Below are 26303 nucleotides of genomic sequence, written 5' to 3' on the forward strand. Positions count from 1 at the left end.
AGCAATGATAAATGATCCACAGTTTATCCCATACACACTTCTGTTGTGCTCACTGTGTGAAGAGTGAAGAAAAAGTGGCATAAGTATTGAGAAATGTGTCCTAGCGACTGTAAAAACTGTAAATCTGGAAACATGACGGAAATATTGGAGCTGAATGTTTGTGAACACAAGAGGGCAGCAGAGCAACACTCACTGATGATTACACGCATCTTTCAACTCTGTTCAGAACAATAACAGCTCAACTGTTCTCAAGGAAATATGAAATATATCATCAGTCTGTCCTTGTGAAAAAGAAGTGTGCTTAATTGTATTGAAAGCATACTTTTTGTGTGCTTAAAATCATAAAAGTATAATTTTTGAAATGTGCACTTGCAGATAATATAATATAGTTCAAACTAAAGACCACTTAAGTTTAACTTAAAGGGAATGCACTTTCATCACAATATTTCTTAACACACTTAAGTGCACTTTTCACAAATGCACTTTGTAATAATGTCTAATTAAGTTTAACTTAAAGAAAGTACACTTTCATCACAATATTTATAAACACACGTAAGTGCATGTTTTAAAAATGCACTTTGTAATAATGTCTACATAAGTTTTACTTAAACATACATTTAAAATAATTATGATTTTATAGTGTTTTAAATAATTATTGAGTTATTTTGATGTATTGACTAATATACTAAATAAAATAATAATTTTAATGGAAAACATGGAAAATAATTTATTTTAATTTCAACTCAAGTGTGTTGTCCAAAATTATTTTGTTGATGTATTTTAAATGTGTTTAGTCTATAATATATACTGTGTGCATTAATGCACTTGAAATGTATTTTTCCTCTAAACTGCAAAACATTTGTTTATACAGTATACTCCAGTACAACTTATTGTTGACCTTTTTATCACCAGCTTCTGCTCTATGAACTCAATTAAAAGTGTCAGTTTTCTACATAATATTTGTACATATTTGACAATAAACTGTAATTTATTAGAGGAGTTCTTAATGTAATATTAATGTATTGTACTTTACATCTGTGTAGAGAATACTTTTAATATCATTATGTTGATCTAAGTCAATTAAACACATTTAATTGTGAGCAAAGTTAAACAAATCTAAACAAAATTAATTTGCATTTAAATTCAGTCAAAATACATTTAATATAAAATTAGACTACACTTCACTATAAAATAATTTACTTTTAGTTAGGTGAATGAGTCAAGTTTTGTGAACTTACAGAGTCTAACAACACAATGAGTTTGAACAGAAATTAAAAAGCTGAAATATAACCATGCATGCAATATATTAACTTTATTGAATGCGCATGCGCCAGAAATACTACGTCACGATGACGCACTACTTCACTAGAGTTTGAAAAATGCGCTGTAATGTTTCTGTAATCGCGATTCGTGAGGAAAGGAAACTGAAGCTGCGCAATCAGGAAGAGAACGCCACGTTTGATTACAGATGAGACGTTATACTGCAATAATGAGTCAAGTAAGTATATCTTGATGCTTTCTTTATTTTAAAATGTTCACCGTAACATGGCAGTTGCTATTGCGATTAAGAGTGTAACACATTACATTATTTTCATCGCAGACAGACGCAATAGACTCGGGAGGTGAACTAATCAGGTTTTCAATCATTTATCTATGATTGGATTCTAATAATTTCTTACATCATAATATGTTCGCGTGTGGGTGTGTTCGACGAATTTGGCTGCTGAAAATATATATATTTTAATTAAACAGACTTTTTAAATCATTTTAAAATTACTAAATGACTTAAAGTCAAATTTGCTAAATGCAGATCCAATATTGTAACACTCGAAGACTTTTATACATTTAATACATATAATCAATGTTAGAACCACCATAAATATTGAATATATCACTCTAGAAATAATGCTTGTAATGTAGCATTATTTTTTTATTTTAAGAGTGAGTTGTTCAGTTACTATTTGTTTTGGAATATGTAATATTATCTGCAGTTAAACGTTCATTTTGCAGGATCAGTTCATATGTGTGATTGGAGAGACAGTGCAAGCGGTGTGGAATCACAGGCCCGTATTGATGAGGTGATGTTCCACAATCCTTCATGAAGATGTGCGCAGTAAAAAACTTAAACTTACTGAAACTTACAAGCCAAGATGAGGAAACATCGAAGATTACCTTTCTAAATTTGCATGGGTCTTGGGCAGTGTTGCCACATTTACTTGAAAAAGTAATCTGATTACTGATTACTCATTTAAAAAGTAATTTAGTTACTCTACAGATTACTTGATTTTAAAAGTAACTAAGTTAGATTACAAGTTACTTTATTAGCTACTTTCAGCAGCTGCCGACGACACCCCCGCCGCATTGACAAACGTTTGTGCCAACACTCACTTTATAAGTTTTTATAAAAAATGAAATAAAGACAGTCTTTCTTGACTTCACTTAACATAAATACATGTTTTAAAAATAATAAAATAATGACAGTAGGAAATCGGGCCCGATCACGTGGTTTCAGACTCAATCGGACGTTACCTCCCGATCAGGACTCAGATATATATGTATATATATTCTCATTATTTTTTAACACATCTATAGTTATGCGGTGGCACAGAGTTAGACCCTCTTGACTCCACACAGAAACAGCAACACGTGCGGCATGACATCACTTTGTTGACATCACCAAAAGTGAAGAATTTATGTTATTTATTACTTGATTGTTCAAGCTACCTCACAGAAGTGCTCTGTTTGTTAACAGAGTTGTTGAATGTTAAAATAAGGTGAATTAAATAAAAAATAAGGAACATCCTGGATCTGTTTTTTCGCTCTTCCTTTTTTTAATGTATTATAGAAGTATCGGATCGGGACTCGGTATCGGTAGATACTCAAAATCAAATGACTCGGACTCGGATTTGAGGGCAAAAAAACCCTGATCGGGACATCCCTAAATGACAGTCTTTCTTTACTTCACTTAACATAAATACTTGTGTAAAAAAATAATAATAATGACAGTCTTTCTTGACCTGACTCCAAATGTTTCTTCAAATTTTTTTTTTTTTTTGTAGCTAGATAGCACTTTGTCGCCACCAGATTGTACAATGAACCTTAATATTGCCATCTTTATCTGACACAAACTCAAAATAGTTAATGTAACATGTAAGGGTGGCGCTGCCATTAAAGCACCTAAAAGCTGTATAGCAAGCAAACATATAGCAAGAAGACATTTTAATTGTTTATTAATAAACAAGTGTTTTCTGTCAGTGTCTGCTGCAAAGATGAAGTTGACGATGCTGACTCGTGATCTTCACTGTAACTGTGCGTTCACACCGGACGCGAATAGCGCGTCAAATTCGCACCTGCCGCGTCCAGTTGTACGCTTGACCACTTTGTGTCCATTCGCGCATAAGTTTGAAAGTTAAGTTTAAAAACATAAGTTTGAAGCGAAATTGACGCGCGTGAGGCGAAAGTTTCGAAACCCGTTGGCGGCCATCTTTTTACAAGATGTGTTATGTTGATATATCATTTATCGAGAGAGTCACCGCTCTGTATTTGCTCTGGAGAGCAGAACGGTGGCGTAGGGGTCATCGTCGCCGTATTTGTGTCCACCAGACCCTTCGGAGGCGAACCCAGTTTGGCGAGTTTTTCACCATTTGCTCCAGGAGCCGCGCCTGGATGACGGCCGCTTTCAGTGATACTTCCGCCTGTCCCGCGCCCAGTTTGATGACCTGCTGTCCCGCATTGAAGCGATCATAATCCTATGTCACTTTATGCCACGTGAAGCAAGCAGCCTCCTAATTGGTTAACGCGGCGCGAATTGACGCAGAAGTTCAGATTTTTCAACTTGGCCGGCAGACGCGAATTAACGTCAAACGCGCGAATGCACAAAAAGCACTATAAATAATTCGCAAGTAACGCGCCAGACGCTAAATTTGCGCCAACTTGATGCGCGAATGAGGCGTATTCGCGTCTACTGCGACGCACTCTGCGCCTCATTCGTGCCGCAGGATTTTTTTACGCGCGTAACGCGTCTTTGCATTGACTTAACATTGAAATCACTCGCGCCTGACTCGCTATTCGCGTCCGGTGTGAACGGACCATGAGTAGTGAACGCGCCAGAGAGAAATGCTCATTTCATACGGATTACATAAGCAGAGAACAGTCTGTTTACGTTTCGAATTGTTCTGTTTAAAAGTAGACATTTCAATATAGATACATTTCTCAGGTCTGTGAGGCAAGTAGGCTACCTTACGCTGAGTTTTGGTTCATTTATGAGACGCGCTCCAGTTCACGCGCCGGCGCCTCCGGCGATTTATACAATTAATACAAAACAAAATACACTTTAAAGAAATGCTTTCTGCTTTCTGTTTGAGGTCTCTGTGAAAAAGCACCAAGTCTTTTAGTGCTGCTTTCAGACCGGTCACGTCTTTTTTACGCGCGAACACGGAAAATAAAATAAAATGGATATTTTAGAGCCAACCCTTCTTCATCCGGTGGGTAGTATTACTTTTGGTTTGCGCAGTGTCTATCTCATATTAAATATAAAACACATGTGTGTAGTCTGATATTTTTCTAATGTATGGACTCCTTTATTAAGGGAGTATGGATATATAAAGAGACGTTTCAATATATTGGTATTAAATGCGTTTTCTGAGAATGTATATTTCAAGTTTTTTACTACAAATGTCACGGTTTCATACACAATGTCAAATGGAATTGCCCAATTTTAAAGAATGTATCCTCAACTAGTTTTGTGGTGTAGGTCTACATATTTTATAATGTTGACTTCAAATAATACTAATAGTAATTAAAAGATGTGGTAGCATTGGATCTGGACGGGAAGGATAACTCTGGGAGTTGGAAGGGGTGTTTCGCGATTCTGCCTTCTCACACCGCGACACAGGTTCGTGGATCTGAGTGTCGCGATTTCGGTTTCATATCGCACTACAGCCCTAATTTTTACTGAGGAAAATGGCGAAAATAGTAACGCACAGTGACTTGGATAAGTAACTTTAATCTGCTTACTGGTTTGGAAATAGTAACGCGTACTCGTTACTGAAAAAAGTGGTCAGATTAGATTAGCATCACTGGTCTTGGGTATGGAAGTAAAATAATGCCAAATGTTTTTGAAACAAAAAAGCATGTTGATTTGCACTACTTGAAAAAAAAAATGCATTGCATTAACCATACTTGCATTTTAATGCATTGTATTTTTAGGGCTTGCATTTTGGGTTGAAATTTAAGCTGTGAATATTTAAATTAAAAACATTTCAAACACATTTTTATTATTAAAAATCCAATAATCCATATTCACCTTTAATATTTCACTTCAAAAATATTAAAACAGTTTAAAAACCTATAATATTCAACAGTCAATTTTCGGTCCATTATTTTTTTTTCACTTTGCAAATTCAGAATTTGACAGTAAATTCAACTTTAACATCCAGGAACTGCTAGCCTGGAAATCCAGACCCAAATCCGAAAGATTAAGGGTCTGGCATCGAGTAATATAAATCACCCAGCTCGAGGGGCGGCACCAAGCATGTGTTTGAAAATCACACTGCACGCAATTGGATAATACTAGTACGACCAATCACAACTAAGCCCCATGCGCTTAGCTACCGGCGGAGCTACCTGCTATATTAGACTCTTGCCGTATCCGGTCGGCAAAACTGTAAAAACGTCCTTCTTGCAAAGGAACGATTCGAGCGCCGTCTTCTGTTCCTCTTTTAGAGAAAAGCCAAGTCTAACTCGTTCACTGTAGCGGCCAAAGCCGTTTCAAACAGCTGGTGTTCATCCACAGCCATCTTGCAGTGTTTACTAATGACTTCGACGTCGCAGCGCTGTCGTCTTCTCGCCTCTGGCCCGCCTATATCAGAGAACCCGCTGTGATTGGTGCAGCTCGGATACAAGGCAGTGTTCATTTCGTTAACATTAATTTCTGTCTGACATTTTTCACACACACACACACACACACACACACACACACACACACACACACACACACACACACACACACACACACACGCACGCACGCACGCACGCACGCACGCACGCACGCACAGTCATCTACAGCAGGAGCGACTCCAGTTGACGGAGGATCCAGAAGGAACGCACACACACACACACGCGTACGCGCACACACACACACACACACACACACACACTCATCTACACCAGGAGCGACTCCAGTCGACGGAGGATCCAGAAGGAACGCACACACACACACACACACACACACACACACACACACACACACTCATCTACAGCAGGAGAGACTCCAGTCGACGGAGGATCCAGAAGGAACGCACACACACACACACACGTACATGCACGCACACACACACACACACACACACACACACACACACACACATCTACAGCAGGAGAGACTCCAGTCGACGGAGGATCCAGAAGTAACGCACACACACACACACACACACACACACTCATCTACAGCAGGAGAGACTCCAGTCGACGGAGGAGAACGCACACACACACACACACACATCTACAGCAGGAGAGACTCCAGTCGACGGAGGACGGAGGAGAACGCAGAGGTCAGTGACTGTAACTTGATTTCTGCTGCTTTTACTCTGCCGGTCTGTTGATACTTCTGTTGTCATAGAGAAAGAAAGGAAAACCCTTATTATACACAGCTAAATGTACATGCTTTTATTAATTTTGGATTGCATGACACAGTGAAGTGTGCATGATGGTTCGTGACTGTAATAACAGAATAAAAACACAACAGAACATTTATCTGCATAATAATAATGTGTGCTCTATAACACACCGTATAAAGTGTGTGTGCACTGAGTGTGGTGGATGTGGACTCAGTGTTGTGGAAGTTTGTAGAGCAGCCGTCATTCTGTGTTCATCTTACGCCCCAAATACTCAAATATACATAAAGTGAAATGTTTGCACTACTTGTCTATGGATGTATTAGCTGCATGTACGCCTCTATGCTGAAGGACAAACCGTCACTTCATCTCAAGATCCCCAGAAACCAGAATGAAAGTCACTATTAGTTCTAGTGTGAGCTTAAGAACAAGTCCTGGACCGGCTTCAGACGGACGTCCCGTTACCCGACTGGTTTGTCCAGCGAGACCGTGCAGATTCTTCGTCTAGCTCTCAGACACTGTTGCTGTGAGTAACTCTTTCCAGTTACTGCTAGCGCATGAATGAGCTTTACGTGTCTTACATGTTCATGTTCAGATGAAGACGCTTTATGGGTGTAAATGTAGAGTACAGTAGTTCACTCCTGACACATCTGCCAATGTTTGTGCAGGATTTCTGGTATTGTTGAATTTAACTTAAAGTGACTGTGTTTTTTTGGGGTAGAATAACAGATCATTTTCCATTTTCTCCAGGTGTTTTTTATTAATTCATATTCAACAAATGTAAACAATACAAGTCTGAAAAGTGTCTGTGTTTTGTTCATTTTTGTGAATAATTGGGATCATAGTTTAATAAATAATATCCCGCTGCATGCACACAAACATCCTTCATGCCTCAACAATGTGCATTTGTTCTCAAGCGCTCCTTTAACTCAGCCGTTCCAGAGCTTCTCAAATGATTTATTATTTGACCTTTCCGTCTCTACATAACGGGACAGAGAACTGCAAGAAAATCTGACCTAGCTTGTTTTCTTTGACTCGGGATGGCAACGGATCGTTCTGGTTTCTGGATTACATTGTGAAAGAGCGTTGGTAAGGGAAACTCTGAGGCGGCCGGCCCCGAGCGCCTTCCCCACACCGCTGGAATAATGTTCACATTACTGTGACTGAACTCATCAGTCGTGCCAGGCTGCAGTTCTGCTCATGACAAACACATTTCCATTTTCTGTACAGACAATCCCTTCTTCAGACTCAATTTGGCAATATGACAAACACACAGGCTACACGTACAGTGAAATCTCTCGTTTTAATGTCATACTCTTCATTTCTATGTAAAGCTGCATTAAAGAAGCTAAAGCATCACTGACATTTAGAAAGCAAGTATAAAAGCAAGAAAACATTTAGAAAGCAAGCACTGAAGCCTTACAAATCACAGATGAGTTTCCACTTTGAATGACAGCGATACGCTACCTGTGCTGAAGGAGTCACTGGGTTTCTTACGAGAAACCAGACCTTTCATGAGCGGAGAAGGGAAAAACTGGACCACTAATAAGATGGAAAGCAAACTCACCTGACCGTGAGCTGTCGTGTGACGGCCAAACGCTCCTCACAGAAACTCAAACACTAATACTGCCTTCTGTCATCATTCCTCCATGTGAGCCTCGTTCTTCTGTGAGCCACGAAAGGAGATGTTGTTAAACTCATCTGTGTCTGAGACCGTTCAGACTGCACCTGAATGTGTGATGTTAGTCGTTTACTTCAGAGTTCAAATCTCCTGATAATCTCCCCCATGTTATCCAAGATGTTCATGTCTTTCTTTCTTCAGTTGAAAAGAAATGAAGGTTTGTGAGGAACACACTCCAGGATGTTCTCCATATAGTGACTTCAGTGGTCCAACGGGTCGAAGGTCCAGATGTGAGTTTCAGCTTCAAAGTCTCGATCCAGCCGAGGAATAAGAGTCTTATCTAGACAAACCAGCCAACATTTTATAACAAAATACACATTTATATAGTTTTAACCACAGATGCTGGTCTTCCACTAGCTGCGATGCGCCACACATTACTTAATCACGTTGAAAGGTTCGACTGAATAAAGAAAGACATGAACATCTTGGATGAAGTGGGGGAGAGTAAATTATCAGGAGATTTTAATTCTGAAGTGAACGACTCCTTTAACATCACACTGATAAGTGCTTCTTATAACTGAAAATGACACAGCAAATCTTTCACAGAGTTGCTGTTATTTCAGAAGTGTGTCATTGAATGGAAAACATATCAACAGATGTGCAGCATCATCCAGTAAATGCAGTGTGTGTCTCTGTGGTGTGTGTGTCTCAGGGTCGGATCTCCTGCTGCGCTGCGATGAGTCCTCATGCCTGGATCTTGTGCGCTCTTCTCTGGATCGTCACCGGTGAACGGAGCCAGAGCGCTTCCAGGGGGCCCGTCCCGAGCCGAAAGAGGAGGCTCGCAGAAGACGGGGAACCCAAAAAGTGCTCTTACACGTTCTTGGTCCCGGAGCAGAGGATCACAGGGCCGATCTGTGCCAGCCAGGGCCCGTCTCTGCCTGATAAAGAGCGCGTGACGCAGACAGACGTGGCCGACGTCCACGAGATCTTGACCAAGCAGAGGCTTGAAATGGACAGGCTCCGGTTGATAGTGGACGTGGATGGAAACATGGTCAACGAAATGAAACTGTTGCGTAAAGAGTCGCGCAACATGAACTCGCGCGTCACCCAGCTGTACATGCAGCTGCTGCACGAGATCATCCGCAAGCGGGATAACTCCCTGGAGCTGGCGGCGCTGGAGGCCCGGGTCCTGAACGGCACGGCGGAGGTGCTGCGGGTGTCCGGCCTCTACCGGGAGCTGGAGCTGCGCTTCTCCACGCTGGCGGCGCTGGTCAACAACCAGTCTCTGCTGATCGCCGCTCTGGAGGAGCGATGCCTGCAGGTGTACGGGAATCACCCACGGGAGCCGCCGCCTCCGCCGCTCCTGCAGGTCGTGCCGGAGAACATCCCCGTGTACGCGCCCCGCCTCTCCAACGAGATCCAGAGGAGCCCCGGCGTGCCCGCTCCAGAGGACAGGCCAACTCGTCAGGCCAACGCCAGTCTGGAGGGTAACACATCACTGATCAACTCATTACACAGCAGAACACACGTCTGCCAACACACACTCGTCGTTTCCATGACACCTAGCATCAGACGCCACGACACACATGATAAAAGGTGTCTTTTATTTAATGTTAAAATCATCTAATGTGAGATTAAATATAATTTATAACCGTACTGAAAGAGACAATGAATAATTCACCTCAGATACTCAAATTAAATGAAAAAACCCCGAGAACATTCAAACTGTGAACAAACAAATAGACTTGTAGTCAAGACCGCCTAAACCGAGACCAAGTCGAGACCGGAGGGGGAAAAACCGGACTAGTGTTGAAGCTAAGCAATATCTTGTATGAATTCAAGAACAGCAGCATACTAGGGTTCAGCCGCAGTTTACATCCAATACATATTAGACGGTATTACTTCAACTACACATGCAGAACAACAGAGACAGACCATGTCGTGTGTGTGACTGTGAGCTCACTGTAAATGTTTTTGCAGACTGGGTGAGATTAACTATAGCAATTGCATGACGGCTGTTACCGCACTATTAGAGGATTGAGACTCCCTTAACTTGTGTGTACTGTTGAGGACTGACATGACTGGTTCATCTGACAAAACATCAAACACCTCCAACACCATCTTGCTCCTCCAACAACTGTCTAAAGAATGAGAAATATGTAACCAGTTGAAATTATACTTAATGTGTTGATTAAATCATAACATCAAATTAAAGATACACAATTATAAACTTGGATTAGGCCTAATGTTTAGTCAACACAACGGAGATATGCAGATGATATTTAAAAGACCATTTATTTCGTCTAACACCATCTTAAATACACTACTGTAATCAAACAACACACACACACACCGTTGGCGGTGCGCTCAAAGTCATCTGTCAGTTGTGCAGTTACCCAAAATCTCCTGAATGAAGTTAAAACCCATCATGTCACTGATATGTGTTTTTTAAATCAAGTGATCAAAGTGCTCGTTGCGCTGCGATCAGTGGTGCGGATACAGTGTTTTCTCGTCTTCACTCGGACGCGCGCTTCAATCCGTTGCGGATACTCTGGTACTATTAGTTCTGGTGAAATCACAAAACATACCTTTTTTGGTTTTGATGAGAGAAAAAAAACTATATGAGAAAAAAAAAACATACAAGTGCGGATTCGAACCCAGGACCTCTGACACGGTTGGCGAAAGGTCTACCACTGGACCATTAAGATATACAATGTTAAAATAGGCGAAACGGCTGTGTCACAAAAAAATACATGCATGTGATTGGTTGCATTTGAAGGGCGCGAAATAATAATAATGTTGCATTATCGAACGTTGTGTCGTCGTGGATATTGCAGTATTGTATTGCTAAATCCCCCGACCACTATGTCGGTCTGAGACAGCGAGACCAAGACCAAAGACCGTCAAGGCCGTGACCGACCGAGACCGGTCTCGAGACATACATCACTACAAACAAGTATAATCTATGATTGATTCAGTCACTCAGTATATATTTTTAATAATGTTAAAATGGTGTAATATTTATGAATTTAATTATTTATCCATTTGGTTGTGAGTGCAATGTGCTTGCAGAGAGACTCTCCACACTCTCTTCTGATTGGCTGTGATTTTGGAGTGATTTGGTTGCCAATGCAGTGCGCTTAGAGAGACACACTCTTCTAATTGGCTGGGATTTAGATTTCGTTTAGATTTCTAAGACGTGCACAATAAATTGAGATTAATCATAAATAGTAGGTTGTGCCGCTTGCAACGGGGCCGAGCAGTCGGATTGCATCAGAGTGGCAGTCGTCCGTAAGGACTTTGAATGCAATGCAAGTCCAGCAAGTCCAGAATGCAATTGCCAGCAGCCATATCACCCTGTAGCCCAAGACTGGTTTCCCACTGAAGCTAAGCGGGGCTGAGCCTGGTTAGTGCTTGGATGGGAGACCTCCTGAGAAAACCAGGTTGCTGCTGGAAGAGGTGTTAGTGAGGCCAGCAGGGGGCGCTCACCCTGTGGTCTGTGTGGGTCCTAACGCCCCAGTGTAGTGACGGGGACACTATACTGACAAAAGAGCGCCGTCCTTCGGATGAGACGTTAAACCGAGGCCCTGACTCTCTGTGGTCACTAAAAATCCCAGCATGTCTTTCGAAAGAGTAGGGGTGTAACCCCGGCATCCTGGCCAAATTTGCCCAGTGGCCTCTGTCCATCATGGCCTCATAATCATCCTCCTATATATACTAATTGGCTTCATCACTGTCTCCTCTCCACCAGTAAGCTGGTGTGTGGTGGGCGTTCTGGCGCAATATGGCTGCCGTCGCATCATCCAGGTGGATGCTGCACATTGGTGGTGGTTGAGGAGATTCCCCCTTCTATGTAAAGCGCTTTGGGTGTCCAGAAAAGCGCTATATAAATGTAATGAATTATTATTATTATTATTTAAGTCGCTTTAGGTAAAAGAATCTGCCAAATGGATGAATGTAAAAGCATATCAGAACTGTACAATATAAAATATACCAAAGCCTAATCAGACCCAATACAAATTAATACAATAGGCCTATGCAGACTATTACTCAATCTAGAAAACTGAGCTAGTTCACTCACTTTTTTTAACTGTTATCCTTAGGCATGATCAGGTAATTACAGAGAACAAAAGGACAGTCTGAAAAGCACAGCACAATTGGAGATGACTGTCAGTATTGAAGAGTATTACTACTGCTCCTTCCCTCCTCATCAGCACTCATTAGTGTGTTCTGGTGTCCCGAGGTCCGTTCCGGGACTGTGTGCAGGTGATGCAGGCGGGACACACCGCCAGCGGGGCGTACCTGCTGACGCCGGAGGGCTCGGAGACGCCTGTACAGGCCTGGTGTGAGCATGACGTGGACCGAGGCGGCTGGACCCTCATCCAGAGGAGGAGCGATGGGTCAGTCAACTTCTTCAGGAACTGGGACAGCTATAAGGTATAGCGATGGCCAATGCATCAATGAAACGCAGAGTTAAATGATTCTGTAACGGATGACTTATCCAGGAATAAAACTAGAGGTGGAGGTCCCTCTGTGCTAACAACACTGGTAAATAATATTAAAGAGGTCATATTCTATTTTTACCCCCATCTTCATCTGTCTTCAGTGTGTAGTGTTGCTGTGTGATCATGAGAAAGCTCCAGTTCTTCTCTATATCAGCGTCTATGTTTCTGAACTCCTGAAACGCCTCCATTGTAGTCTTGAGTTTCTTCCGGGAACGAACACGTCACAATATTCCTCATTATAATAATTAATACGCAGAATAAAGGGGCGGGGCCTGGTTGAGTTAGTTAGTAGTGTGTAAAACTGGCGGTTATGGTGAGGGGCGGGACATTTCCCAAACACACTCGACCAATCACAACACACTGCTCCAGCCGACCAATCAGAGCACAGTGTGCTTTTCAGAAGGAGGGGCTTTATAACAGTCTTTTGGGTATATTGGTAAAGCTATACAGAATATAATAATTGCTTGATCTGGGTCACGTCTTTCTGAGCTGCGATATCATTAGACACTTTCAGAGAATCACAGACGCTGTTGCTGAGCGTGTGTCAGAGAGGCGTCTGCTAACATTAGAAACAAACAGCTGGATCTGGTTCATGTCCATTTGTTGTGATTGCGCTCGTGTGTCAGCGGTCTTTTCCTTTCGAGCCCCACACACACACAGTGAAGTCTCCTAAACCTCACCGTAACACACATTCCAGTGTTGATGAGCTGCTTCGGGGGTGTTTGAGTTGTAACTGAACTCGTGCACTCGTTCACTCATGAAATAATAATACGCTGCAGTATGTGCTGAAATCAGCCGGGTAAAGTCTGGTGGTATCTGAAACATCCATCATCAGCTAAGCCCAGTTGATCAAAGAAGCCTTTCCAGTGTTTCAAAGGCCAGATCGTAATGAAAACAGCGTTTTCAACGGCTCTCTTTTCCTTTTCCTCCAGAAAGGCTTTGGAAACGTGGATGGCGAACACTGGCTGGGTCTGGAAAACATCTACAACCTGGGCAAGCAGGAGGACTACAAGCTGCTGGTGGAGCTGGAGGACTGGATGGGTAAAAAGGTTTACGCGGCGTACAGCAGCTTCCACCTGGAGCCGGAGAGCCAGGCGTACCGTCTGCGTCTGGGCTCGTACCAGGGCAACGCTGGAGACTCACTGACCAGCAACAACGGCAAGCCCTTCACCACGCTGGACCACGACCACGACGCCTTCTCAGGTGCTTTCACACGCCACACGGCTAACGGTGTGTCAAACCCTGGCTCAAGCAGATCCTTTACACACACTACATCTGAACACCCTGGGTTGAGGATTGTGAAGTCTTGTGTTCAAGTACAAATAAACGCTCTTAAATCAAGATGTGTTCCCTGCTAGCACGACGTGGCCTTCGCTTACACGTGTTCGTGAAGCCCATGAGGTCATTTTATGAATCAAAGCAAGACTGAAGCTCCTTGCACACCGAGTCCGAAATTTTCGTATTTGTCATCCGAAGCTTGACAGGTTTGTCAGAATCAGTTGCGGGGGAAAAAATCGCACAACAACACAAAAGTCTTCAAGCTGTGAGGAAGATTTTGTTGTCCTCTCTCTTCTTAAAGAGAGGAAATATTGGGTCCATCATCCAATCCTGAGATTGCGTAGAGAGGAAGGAGAGTTCGCTGCGGGATTATCCCGAGAGATTCAAAGTTTACTTCAGGATGTCAGTGGCTAGGTTTGATGCTTTGCTAGCAATACTGGATACACATATTAAATACAAGACCACCGATTTCCAACAACTAATTGATTCTGAACAGAGACTAGCAGTTTGGCTAAGGTATGGAGACACACACACACACACACACACACACACACACACACACACACACACATCAAAATGCGGCATCGTACAGGTGCGCGCCAGGGATTCTGGATTTTGCCTTTTGCTTGTACGGTGGCTCTGAATGGTCAAAACACCTCTCAAAATGCTTGTTACGGATGCAAAAAACAGAAAATTTAACCCAATCCGAATTTTATTTTTGACGAACGAAAGTTTCGGAGGCAGTGTGTAGACGTGTGTGTAGTGTGTAGTGTGTTCACATGTAGGATGTTGGAAAATAACAATTTATTTTCTGTTAACCAAACGCTTTTTAATCTTTGCTATTGCTTCAGTGCAGATGAACCAGCGTGCCGTGATTTGTTGTTTAGTGACGTGTGTGTGTTCAAGTAAGCCAGATATGCACAGATTTTGCACAATACGCTGTATTTAATATATCACAATGACTTACGAGTGTTTGCACTGAATCTGCGCAGGTTGGTACACCAGCAAAGGGAGTAAATATAATAGCGTGCCAAATTGGCTCGTGATTTGACAGTTTCCCGTCACAGGTGATTTGCATTTGCTGGGTGTTAATTTGAAACCCTGGTCGTCTTGTCTTCCAGGGAACTGTGCTCATTTCCACAAGGCCGGCTGGTGGTTCAGCGCCTGCGGTCAGACCAATCTGAACGGCGTGTGGTATTCAGGAGGAGTGTATCGCAGCAGGTTTCAGGACGGCATCTTCTGGGCCGATTATGGAGGAGGTTTTTACTCCATGAAGTCTGTGCGTATGATGATCAGGCCCGTTGACTGAGGCGTGAGCGGATCCCCGATCTCATACTTCAACTTCATCAGTGTCCAGCGGGAAACATCAATGATGAATTCATCTGTCCTTATGCCTCACGACTTAACCAGTCTGTGTTAGTAGTAATGTTTGAGGTTAACTTGAGATGAAAGATCGTCATCACCATTTTGTAATGAAACTGAAATAAAATAAGAGATTTCTAATATCTGTGACGACTATTAAGAGCTTTCCACCCAGAAGAACAAGTAGGAAGACTTGGACTTCACATGGGAACCTTCCATGTACATGTTCTTATTGCTACAGTAGCTACACCTAAATATATCTATCCTGCTGCTTATAAAGTATTCCCAGATAACAGGGAACATTCTCAGAAGTTCTTTCTGAGATCAAGTTATGATCAAACGCTCTTCCAGCAACATTAATAAAACGTTCACTCAAAGTTATCTGGTTTTTAATAATGTTGTCAAACGTTAGGATAAAAACATTGTTGTTGGAAATTTTTAGTTGGATGTTCATCTATTGTTTTTTTTAAATGGTACATGTTTCATAACGTTCAAAAGTAACGTTTCCATAATGATTGCAGAATGATACAATGGAATGTTCTCTTAACGATCATGTGACCAAGAGAAAACATTTTTAAAACATTAATAAACTGGACGTTTTGAATGTTCAGAGAACGTTCAGAAATAATACCTCAGCAAAATGTTCTTAAATGATAGTTTTATAGGCATTAACACATCATAACTCATGTGTCTGGACGTTGGTCTCTGCTGTTCGTTCTGATCAAACACACAGATTCAGGAAGCGTCCAGACGTGTGCTTTAATACACACACAGCGTCGCTTTCTCTGGAGGAGAAATCTGGAGGAATCAGAGGTTATTTGGTGGAGCAGAAGAACAGATCAAGCACGATGAGAAACTGCTGAGATCCAGTGGGCGCAGGGGAAAGTGTGTAAGAGGAACCGCTGGCAGGGAAACGGGCCAAATGTCTGTGGTTGTTGTGTGTGTTTTCCTTCTGCTCCATCAGTCCAGCTCCTGGCTAAAGCACACGCTCCCTGTGCAGCGCTTTACCACTCCATCAGTGTAACGGTAGTTCACTAACTCAGGCCCTGTCCACACGGAGACGCGTTTAGCTGTATACGTACACATTTTGTGTCGTATTGGCGTTTCTTCCAGACGGATCCGGCGTTTTGAGAGACTGAAACCGCTATTTTTTTAAACCGGGTCCCAGAGTGGATAAATCTGAAAACGACACGCTTGCGTTTTCGTGTGTACAGCCGATCCGTATATTTTGTGAAACGATGATGTCATCACCCCACGTGACGACTAGTCAGACACTGCTTGTCACGTAACAGCAACAACACCTGCCGATTACATGCTTGTATAATAATATAATATAATGCTGCAGAAGATACTGAGCCTCTTTTATTCCTTTATTTATTATTTACTTGAATGTATTTTTATTTTATTTATTTATATTTTTCTTATGCTGTGGTGCTGGTCTGTTGTCTGATTACGACATTTCATATTTTGTAGGGATGGGCATTTCAAGCAAAAATAATATTCGACGATCGCTGGGAATTATTTGATTATTAGGCTATTCAGAAAACGCACCCCGCCCCACATGCTCACCGGCACAACGGCGCTCGCTCAAATTCCACTCGACATTACATTTCTCAGTAAGCCTGTTGTAGACATTAAAGAAAATGTATTTAGTTTCATATTTATGTTTAAATAATATGTAATTTTTTTATTTCATCTATGTTGATTTATGAAAGTGAACAGCATGAGTAATCATAAGATGCGCAATATATCGGGAGACATAATTTTGACCACATTACGTTTTGTTTAGTAAAGCCTTTCTTTAAAGTAAATTTCATTTGTATAAATTGTATCTTAATTTTAATCAAAGTTTCATCAACCAATTGCCTGGATTTAATAAATAAGAAGCAAATATAGCTGACAATATAATCATGACATGGACGCGCCGGCGCAATATTACGTGCATTGCTCGTGATCTGGAACTCGTCTCATAAATGAACCGAAACTCAGAAATATATAAATATATAAACAATTAAAATATCTCCTTGCTATATTTGACACATTCATTACTTTTGCCGGTTCTTTGTGGCAAGCTTTATGAGTCCGCTAACTAATCAAATATCGTGACTCATCCCTATTTAGTACCAGGCCATTTATGGTTGTTCATATTGTTTAATAAAAGTAATATTAAACTATTAATTCTTGGTAAAAAAGAAAAGAAGAAGCTACTGTGCCTAATATTATTGTATACAGCGCGCAAGGTTTATGCACATGCTCAAAGTCTTCTTCTCCGTTTTTATTGTATCTCTATGGCAGAATTACAGCGCCACATACTGGTCTGGGATGTATACTACATCGTTTTGAGTCGGTTTCAGTGGTTTCGTGTGTATGCAGATATTTCTTGAGACGACGCCGTGTTTACGGATTTTTTTTTTAGAACGAGGCAAAAAAAAACATCGGAGAGGGAAAGCTCTGGCTTCGTGTGGATGTGGCCTCAGTGTCGGAGGTATAAAGTCACATTTATCATATTCTTTACCATATTTTTCAAGCTTCCATACTTTGTAAATGCAGACAGTGCTGATAAGGTTATAGCAAAAGCAACATGGCATTGTTCCTGTCATGTGACCCTCACTACCGCATTAGTGTCTGTACTTCTCAACCGCAGACATGCACATGACGAGAGTTGGGCTGGTTTCACTGCTGCCATAATCATACGTTACAAAATGCTTTTGATTAAAACTTGCCATTCCTTTTCTTTCTCTGGCTCTCAGAAATGCAAATAAACTCTTGATAGCTTGGCAGGAAACCTGGAGCAATGAAAAGCACTGAGGGATCCAGACCTGTGTTGTTCTCGGTGTGAGAAACACTCCACCGCCACATGAAGGAGAAGGAGTCATACGTGCTATCAGAGGGTTTATCTCACAGAAAGATGACCACCATCCCAGCGCCTCAGGCTGGGGAAACACTCGGCCAGTCCGCCACAGCTGATTTACCATCACAGACGATGTGGGAAAAGTACAGATACTTGAAACAAAATGAGCATTGAGCATTTTAACAGCTTCTTCTCAAACTGGCAATCCAATAGACAGAGAAACAGCCAAGAGAGCAATAACATGCACCAGGAAAACTTCAACACGCCTTTATAGAGTGTTGCAATATGAAGGGTGGAGAGAAATCCCACAATAGGGTTTATAGGTTGTCTTCTGTGCTTCTGTTAAACTGGGGCTCTGGGTGCTTATAAGCAGTGCCATGTGTGTTTCTCTGGGTGTTACTCCTGTCTGGTGTGAAAGAGTAGCTCCTGATCTTCTGCTCTGCTCCTTCAGTGTGTGTGTGTGTGGGTGTCTGCTTCTTCTCAGATCCAGCAGGTGTGTGTGTGTGTGTGCGTCTGATCAGCACACATGATCTGAGGACAACATCACATCATGTGTATTTTGTAGCGCAGTCAGATGTTCTTCTGTATGTCTCAATGGTTCTCCTGTCTCTCTGCAGCACACACACACACACACACACACCTGAGCGTCCACATGCAGAAGTGAAACCTCAGATTAGCATAGCCGTGTTGAGCCTCAGCACACACTCACAGTGTGATCCAGTGTTTCCAGAGAGGAAAAGCCGAGCCGTGGCAGGAGTTTGAGCAGACGCTGGACTCTCCGGAGCTGATGCTGCGAGCAAGGTGACATCTCTGGCCCGTATACAGAAACCACACACACACACACACACACACACACACACACACACACACACACGCGTGCTTCTGAGCGGGCTGAAGAGAGCCTTTGTGTGTGTAAGAGCTGAGAGATGCTGTGGAAACACTCGTGGTCTCTCTGGAGTCTGTGGAAGACGTGTGTTAGTTCAACACACAGATGAGGAGATGATGATGAGGTCACTCACTCCTGAACGGATGGCAGTGTAGAAAACTCTTTCTTCCTCTCAGTGGGATCATCACAGGAAGAGTCGATCACAGCTGCATTTGAAACCCATGTTACTACTGATCATCTATTCCACTAGACAATGTGGAGAGTGGGGCGAGATTTTATCATGAGGAATTCATTCGATTATAAAAATTGTGCTTGATCTGAGTCATAAGATAAAAATCCACAAACCTGTGGTGTGCGTGTGTCAGAGTCCTGCACGGGTTCGGGTACCCGCGGGTGACCCGCAAATTTTGCTCAAACGGGTGAAAAATATCCAACTGTGTCAGATACGGGTGCGGGTCGGGTCGGACACGGGGGAAACGCGGGTCTAAACACGGGTTCAAAACTGTCACGTGCAAATGTAAAAATAAATGCATATTTTTAGGAACACATCTACAAAACTTTCCTCCACGACAAGTTCGAAATGCATCATTTACACAGACTTGCAATGTTCCTGCATCCTAAACTGAAAAGTATGAAGCTATTTGCTGCTGACAGTGAAGTGGCAAGCGTGCACAGTGAGATGCGGCGCCTTGTGAAAGGTCAGTATTAATGCAAACACAGCCACAGGGGAATTTTTTTAATTTTTATTAAATAACATTTGAAAACCTGTATAAACTGAACAACAAATAACAATATTAACTATTGAGAGGTGATGACTCATTCATGAAAAATGTCACAAAGAAATGGCAAAAGTAGCCTAATGATTATTGAATATGTCAAAATATGTCAAATATAGCCAGGAGACAGAGCAGTCTTTTCTTTCGTTTTGAATTGTTTTGTTTAAAAGTACACATTTCAGGCTTTCTATATATTTCTCAGGTCTGTGAGGCATGTAGCTTATACGCTGAGTTTCGTTAATTTCCAGTTCATGCGCCGTTGCCTCCGCTCCGTGTCCTGATGCCTGCTATTACTTCTTGTAGCGAAGCCGTGCCACAACTTTATAATACACTGATTGAGGCGGCCAAATATGGACGGGATTCCGGTCAGAGAATCATGGGTCGGCGAATAGATTCTTCACAAAGATCAAGGAGCGTTAGGTGGAATGTGGCGGAATCTGATCTTCTGTGAAGCAAGCAGCTCCGGATCGCACTAGGGTAATCAGCACAGGCTGGGGCATAAGGTTGAGGAAATTGCAGCTGAAGGAGATTAGGAATCTCTCGTAACCATGTTAGCCACTTCTCTCTTAGTTGTAAGGGTGTTATTGGATCGTCCCAGCCCAAATTCTGCTTCCAGAGGTCTTGGATGAGAACCTTGGCCCGTGTGGTAAACGGGATGATATACCCCAGCGGGTCATACTGGCTGGCCAAAGTCTTGTACACATTCCTCATAGTAGGCTCTTGGGGCTCGGTTGATCGCAAATTATATCCTAGGGTGTCACTGAGACAGTCCCACCGTAGGCCCAGAGTGGGTTCTTGCAGGTCTGTACTGGCTTTAGTCAACCACAGTTCACTGTTAGCAGACCGGGCTTCTGCAGGAAGATGTTCGATGACAGAGGGTATGTTGCAGGCCCACTGTCTGAGGTCGAAGCCTCCCTCAGACAGTAGTTGGCGAAGTCCATCAACTACCTCCTTAGCTTCCTCAGAGTTCGAAGTGCTGTGCAGGCAGTTATCAACATAGAAGGAATTCTCAACTATGTCAACCAGAGTGACCTGGTCGTTCTGGTGGTTTTGGGCACTGCGCTGGAGGGCGTAAATGGCGCAACACGGGCTGCATGTAGTCCCAAAGGGAAGCACCTGCCATTCATATATCTCAGTCTCTGCACATGTCCCTCCAAAGAAATCGCAACACTGGCTTGTCCCTGGGCAACCGGCGTACCTGATGGAACATAGCTTTTATGTCCCCACTCACGGCTACTGTGTGTTGTCGGAACCTCAGGAGCACACCTAACAAAGAGGATCCCAGCATCGGACCAGGAAGCAGCTGACTGTTCAAGGACTGACCCTGATGTTGGAATGAACAGTTAAAGACGATCCTATTCTTGCCATTGTGTTGTACGATATGGTGCGGAATGAACCAGGACTCTGAGGTATTGTGTGCTTCTTCTGCGATTAGCTTGGCTACATATCCAGCAGATTCCAACTTGCGGATTTCAGTGCAGTAGGCTTTTGCGAGTTCAGGACGTGCCAATCTGCGCTCGGTACTTCGAAGACTTGGAAGAACAGCATTCTTATCTGTATGGAATATGGTCATGGGCATGCGTCGGAGCAATGGTGTGGCATAACGTTGAACTCCATCTACACTGTAAAAAATAATCCTGTAAAAAAACGGTAAACTACTGGCAGCTGTGGTTGCCATTATCATACTGTTAAAATACGGTGTATTACTGTTTTTTAAATTAACAGCTAAATACCGTTTTGACAACTACAGTATAAAACTGTAATTTTACAGCCCGGTATTTAACAGCTATATGCTGTAGTTGCCAAAACGGTATTTAGCTGTTAATTTAAAAAACAGTAACACACCGTATTTTTACAGTATGATAAAGGCAACCACAGCTGCCAGTAGTTTACACATTATTTTTGTCATGGATTACAAAAAAGGAATAAAGCCAAGTTAGGATTTTTTTATTTTTTTTATTATTCTGATACAACACCAGATACATTCTGCTCAATTATTGTGAACTAAAACAGGCAAATAAAAAAATACAAGTAGTCAAGTAATATTCAGTGCATACAAATAAGCACCCATCAAAATGCAAAAATGGCTTTCAGAAAAAGCAAACAAATACACAATATAGAATTGACAAACCTGTATATAAAATACAAATCTAGTCTCAAATGCGTCTTTAGCAAACATTAGCCCAAAAATAGTTGCACTAAAACAAAGTAATTATTTAAAATAATTAAATAATTAAAAAAAACTCTTAAATCAGGCTTTAAAAAACACCAGCCCTTTTAAATATCTAAGCAACATATAACACCAGGCCACCATGTTTCTGAAAACAATCTGCATGTGTGGGGAGTGTTAGCTACATTTTAAATTAAGTGCCACTCAAAGTCCATAAGTCTTTTTAAAATATTTGATACTTTGGTACTGACGGTTATGGTCTTCTTCTGCACGGTTTTCCCAGATTTTTTGGACATCACTTTTCCTCTTGCAGCCTTGGTCCCCTTTTCTGGATTAATTCCAACAAAACGTCTGAAAAATAAGAGGAGAATATCTTCAGTGAACAATGATTTAAAAGGAATAGTTCACCCAAAACAATCATTTATCCCATAATTTACTCACCCTCAAACCATCCTAAGTGTAAATGGCTTTCTTCTTCCAGCCAAACACAATTAGAGTTATATTACATAACATCCTTCCCAGATTTGTAAAGTTTTTGAAGCTCCAATAAACGCATCAATCAATCATAAAAGTAATCGATATGAATCCAGTGGGGTTAATAAATGTCTTCTGAAGAAAAGCCATGCATTTTTGTAAGAAAGATATCTGTATTTTTTTTACTTTAGAAAATATAATCACTGACATCTGGCATGGCCATATGCGTGATCATGATTGAGTTGAGTTCTGGCGGAAGGGTGACCTCTGACCTGACGCATGACGTAGGACGATTGGCGAAGACGTAGCAAAAGCTTAGGTTAGAATTGACAAACGCGGAAGTGCAGAGGATAGAGTAAAACACAAAATGCCGGTCATGACTTAGAAGTCTAAGACATTTTGAAAGAAAAGGACTTTGATATAAGATTTCATATATGTCGGGTCAGAGGTCATTCTTCTGACGGAACTCGACTCTATCATGAACTTGCGTACGGCTGTTTCCGGAAGCCAGTGATTATAGTTTATAAAAGTTATAAACATGGATATTATTCAATGCCATTGCAAAGCTGGGAAGCCAGTATATTATTTTATATAACTCCGACTGTGTTCGGCTCAAAGAAGAAAGTAATATACACCTAGGATGGCTTGAGGATTCCATTGTCACCATACTAATACTAACATATTAAATAGAAATAAATTAAATAAGTCCAAACTTGTTACCTTTGAAGCAATTCTAGTGTAGATGCTGCTTCCTAAAGATGTAATACAAAGAGAACAATGCAGCAAGTCCAGAGAGAAAAGTTGGCTGCACACCCTCGCAGATTATTCGGCCTTCCAGGCTGATCATCCACCGTTTCATCCATTGCCCCGGATTATCACCTGGACCATAAAGGAATGGATAAATTAATGTTTATTCTATGATCTCTGGAGAGTTTGGTGTAGAAAAGGTAGTGAGAAATTAGTACATTATTTTATAACCTGAAAAAAGGCACACAATGTCATGTCTTACAAGATAACAAAACCTACAATATTTCTATAAAAATAAAAAAAGGAAAAGGAAAGGTTGTTTTAGTCTGTTTTTAACTTAATGCTAAGTCAGCCTCCGAGAGGGAAAAAAAGTTCATAATACAATAGTGTAGTGATTGTGTTGTAAAGACTCTAACTTGGCTTCATATGTTTCACATAGATCACAGGGGTATCACATGTTTTCCCGCAGAGCTGACAAGGAAACAAGAACAGATCTAGATTCTCTAGTTAATAACTACCGAAGCCATCGAAATACGTTATAAAATACGTTATAAAATATGGCTGAAACAGATGCAGTGCAAGACGCTTATGACAAGAATTTAAAATGTTGTTCATACCTCATTTACAGACAAAAAAGATTTGCACATGTGCCCGTTTCATAAACACTCATAATTCAAAACTCAACTTCATAATTCACTTGCATGCTTGACTGTATAGCGGCTGCCTATAAAACGCATGAGTGTGCGTGCAAATCTTACCCGTTCACTAACCGGATTCACTGGATCTTTCTATATTGTTATTTTATAAGTGGCCCACTTGATAACAGGGCGTTTAAAATAAGCGTGGAGCGGCAAAGTTAACGTTACACCGGCAGATCATTTGTCTATGTCTCTATATGTCTCTCATGGACTGAATGCACACGTTAAAATTAACTTACCACACAAGAAAAAAAATAACTATTGATTTCGTTCATTCCCATTCATCTATTACTTGAATAAAGTTGGTAAAATATGCAGATTGAATGAAAATTAGGGATTCTTACCTCTGTGTGTGATAAAATGGCTGTATGACGGCATTCTGGGCTCAATCTCACTCGGTCGACCAATTATTTGCCTATAGTTAAAACACATAATTTAATTGAGGCATCTGATTTAAATCACAGAAGCTTCAATAGATGTTTAAAATGTTATATTTTAAAGTAATAGGTCATTTAAATATAATAAAATAATAAATCGTTGCAAACCTACCTCATTCAGATAATCCAAAATTCCGCCTTGTGCACATTGGACGAAAATAGGGTATAATACTGTTAAATAACAGTGACAAATTGTTGTTGATCGACCACCCCCCCGAAGTGAACAAGTCTTCCCATAATGCATTGTAAAAAAAAGCAATATGCTGTTATAACATGGAAACAGCAATTTGCTGTTAAATTTCCATGTAAATTAACAGGAATTTTTTACAGTGTATGTTCACTCTGGTTGTGGCGTTCTGGAGCATAGCTAGAGCGTCTTTGTCCTGTTTAGACCTGGTAACCATATTCTCATTGTATGGGAAGGTGTCGACTTGCCAGAGACGTTCGACGTGCCGAATCAGATCATCATGTTGTGGAGCGGTGGTGATATGAAGGCACTGCTGATAACACTGTGAGGGCTGCTTGGGGCTCATGGGACCCTGAAGAGACCATCCCAGCTGTGTTCTGATGGCTATTGGACCTCCGTCTGGTCCTCTGCATACAGGCTGTATCGGCATTAGGAGGTGCGGCATGTCAGAACCAATGAGGAGTAGTGGTTTGACTCTGTCAACAGAGGGAAGAGAAAGATCTCTCAGATAACGATAAGCGCGTTGGAGCGCAGCCACTGGGTAGTTATGTTCCGCAAGACTCAAACCGGTCGCAGTAAAGGCATTGGGAATAGTGAACCTCTGCATGGGTTTGGTGACTGCTGAGACCTCGAAGGAAACGGACGAACCTTCAAGTTCTGTGTGAGATTGCTGAACAGTCTGTAAATTAATTAACTCCGGGGTACAGGTAAGCTTGAGCTTCTGCACGACTGGGGAAAGCACGAGTGTTCTCTCTGACCCATCGTCAAGAACAGCTTGTGCCTCCATTGTGTGGTGTCCATTGTGAAGAAGGACCTTGACAACCTTCAGCATAACTCTGGGTGTACGGTTAGGTCTGTCCAAGTAAACCCGGGTCGATGGGAGGCTGACGGTGAGGACAGCACTGGTAATGTCTTTGATGGAATCGTGAAGAACTGTCAGATGTAGCTCTTTACATATTCTACATGGACGTTTTAGGTTGCAAGACTCCACAGCATGGGACCGTCCACATCTCCAACATCGTTTACCATCTTTAATCCAAGAAGCAATCTGGGAGGTAGTAAACTTCTTGAATGCCTCACAAGAGTTGAGGTAGTGATCCCTGTTGTCACAATGGGGACAGTATGGCTTGGAGCTGGACTTAGGGGCTGTCGACTCAGGAGACTTAACTACACTCTCACGTGTCAGGAGAACTGGCCTTGACTGCCCTCTTGAATAAAGTACTCCTCTAACTCTACCAGGGGGCTTCAGAGTTTCACTCTGGAACATAGCCGTCGCTCTGCTAGAGATACGTTTCGCTTGGGACTTGATATGGAGCCAGGCTGCGAAATCAGGTAGTGTGTAGGTCTTGTCGGTGCCGGTCTGGAGAATACCCCGACTTAGGCAGTGTTCAACAAAACTGTCGCGATAGGCTGGTGGCAGTTTACTCAAGAGACGGTCCAAATGCGAGCCACACAAAAGCTCGTAACCATTCTGGCCTTCAAGAGTTCTCAGCATACCCACTAAAGACTGTACTGACAATGCAAATGAGTCGAAGGCATTAGCATCACCCAACTTAAGAGGTGGGATGCTCAAGATGGCACCCAACTCGGACTGAACAAGCTGTCTTGGTTGCCCATACTTGTCCTGAAGTGCCTGTAGAGCAGCAGTGTAAGGCTGGGGATGATACATGAAAGATTTAGCTAGCTGATGGACACTA

The 26303-nt window shown here is 41.9% G+C and overlaps 1 protein-coding gene across 3 annotated transcripts; it reads left to right on the plus strand.

Annotated features, from left to right (window-relative positions):
* The first annotated feature begins 6422 nt into the window (after positions 1-6422).
* angptl1b (angiopoietin-like 1b) lies at positions 6423-15760 on the plus strand. Of its 3 annotated transcripts, none has more exons than XM_079611724.1 (5): positions 6423-6551; positions 8948-9722; positions 12479-12672; positions 13673-13943; positions 15140-15760. In XM_079611724.1, the coding sequence occupies exons 2-5, from the start codon at positions 8972-8974 to the stop codon at positions 15325-15327; spliced, it is 1404 nt and encodes a 467-aa protein (XP_079467850.1). In that variant the 5' UTR covers positions 6423-6551; positions 8948-8971; the 3' UTR covers positions 15328-15760. The 3 variants fall into 3 exon arrangements, with proteins under 3 accessions (XP_079467850.1, XP_079467849.1, XP_079467848.1); XM_079611723.1 differs by lacking the exon at positions 6423-6551 and adding an exon at positions 6945-7140; XM_079611722.1 differs by lacking the exon at positions 6423-6551 and having other exon boundaries at positions 8748-9722.
* The last annotated feature ends 10543 nt before the right edge of the window (positions 15761-26303 follow it).

Source organism: Phoxinus phoxinus (assembly GCF_949152265.1).
Source record: "Phoxinus phoxinus genome assembly, chromosome: 5".
NCBI classification, from domain to species: Eukaryota; Metazoa; Chordata; class Actinopteri; order Cypriniformes; family Leuciscidae; genus Phoxinus; species Phoxinus phoxinus.

What these genes read in the sequence shown, in the direction of transcription:
- angptl1b (XM_079611722.1), top strand. Translation starts at nt 8,873, where the DNA reads ATGGAAAACATATCAACAGATGTGCAGCATCATCCAGTAAATGCAGTG. An exon ending in GGAACTGGGACAGCTATAAG is followed by an intron (nt 12,673 to 13,672) that starts GTATAGCGATGG and finishes CTTTTCCTCCAG; the next exon opens with AAAGGCTTTGGAAACGTGGA. An exon ending in CGACCACGACGCCTTCTCAG is followed by an intron (nt 13,944 to 15,139) that starts GTGCTTTCACAC and finishes CTTGTCTTCCAG; the next exon opens with GGAACTGTGCTCATTTCCAC.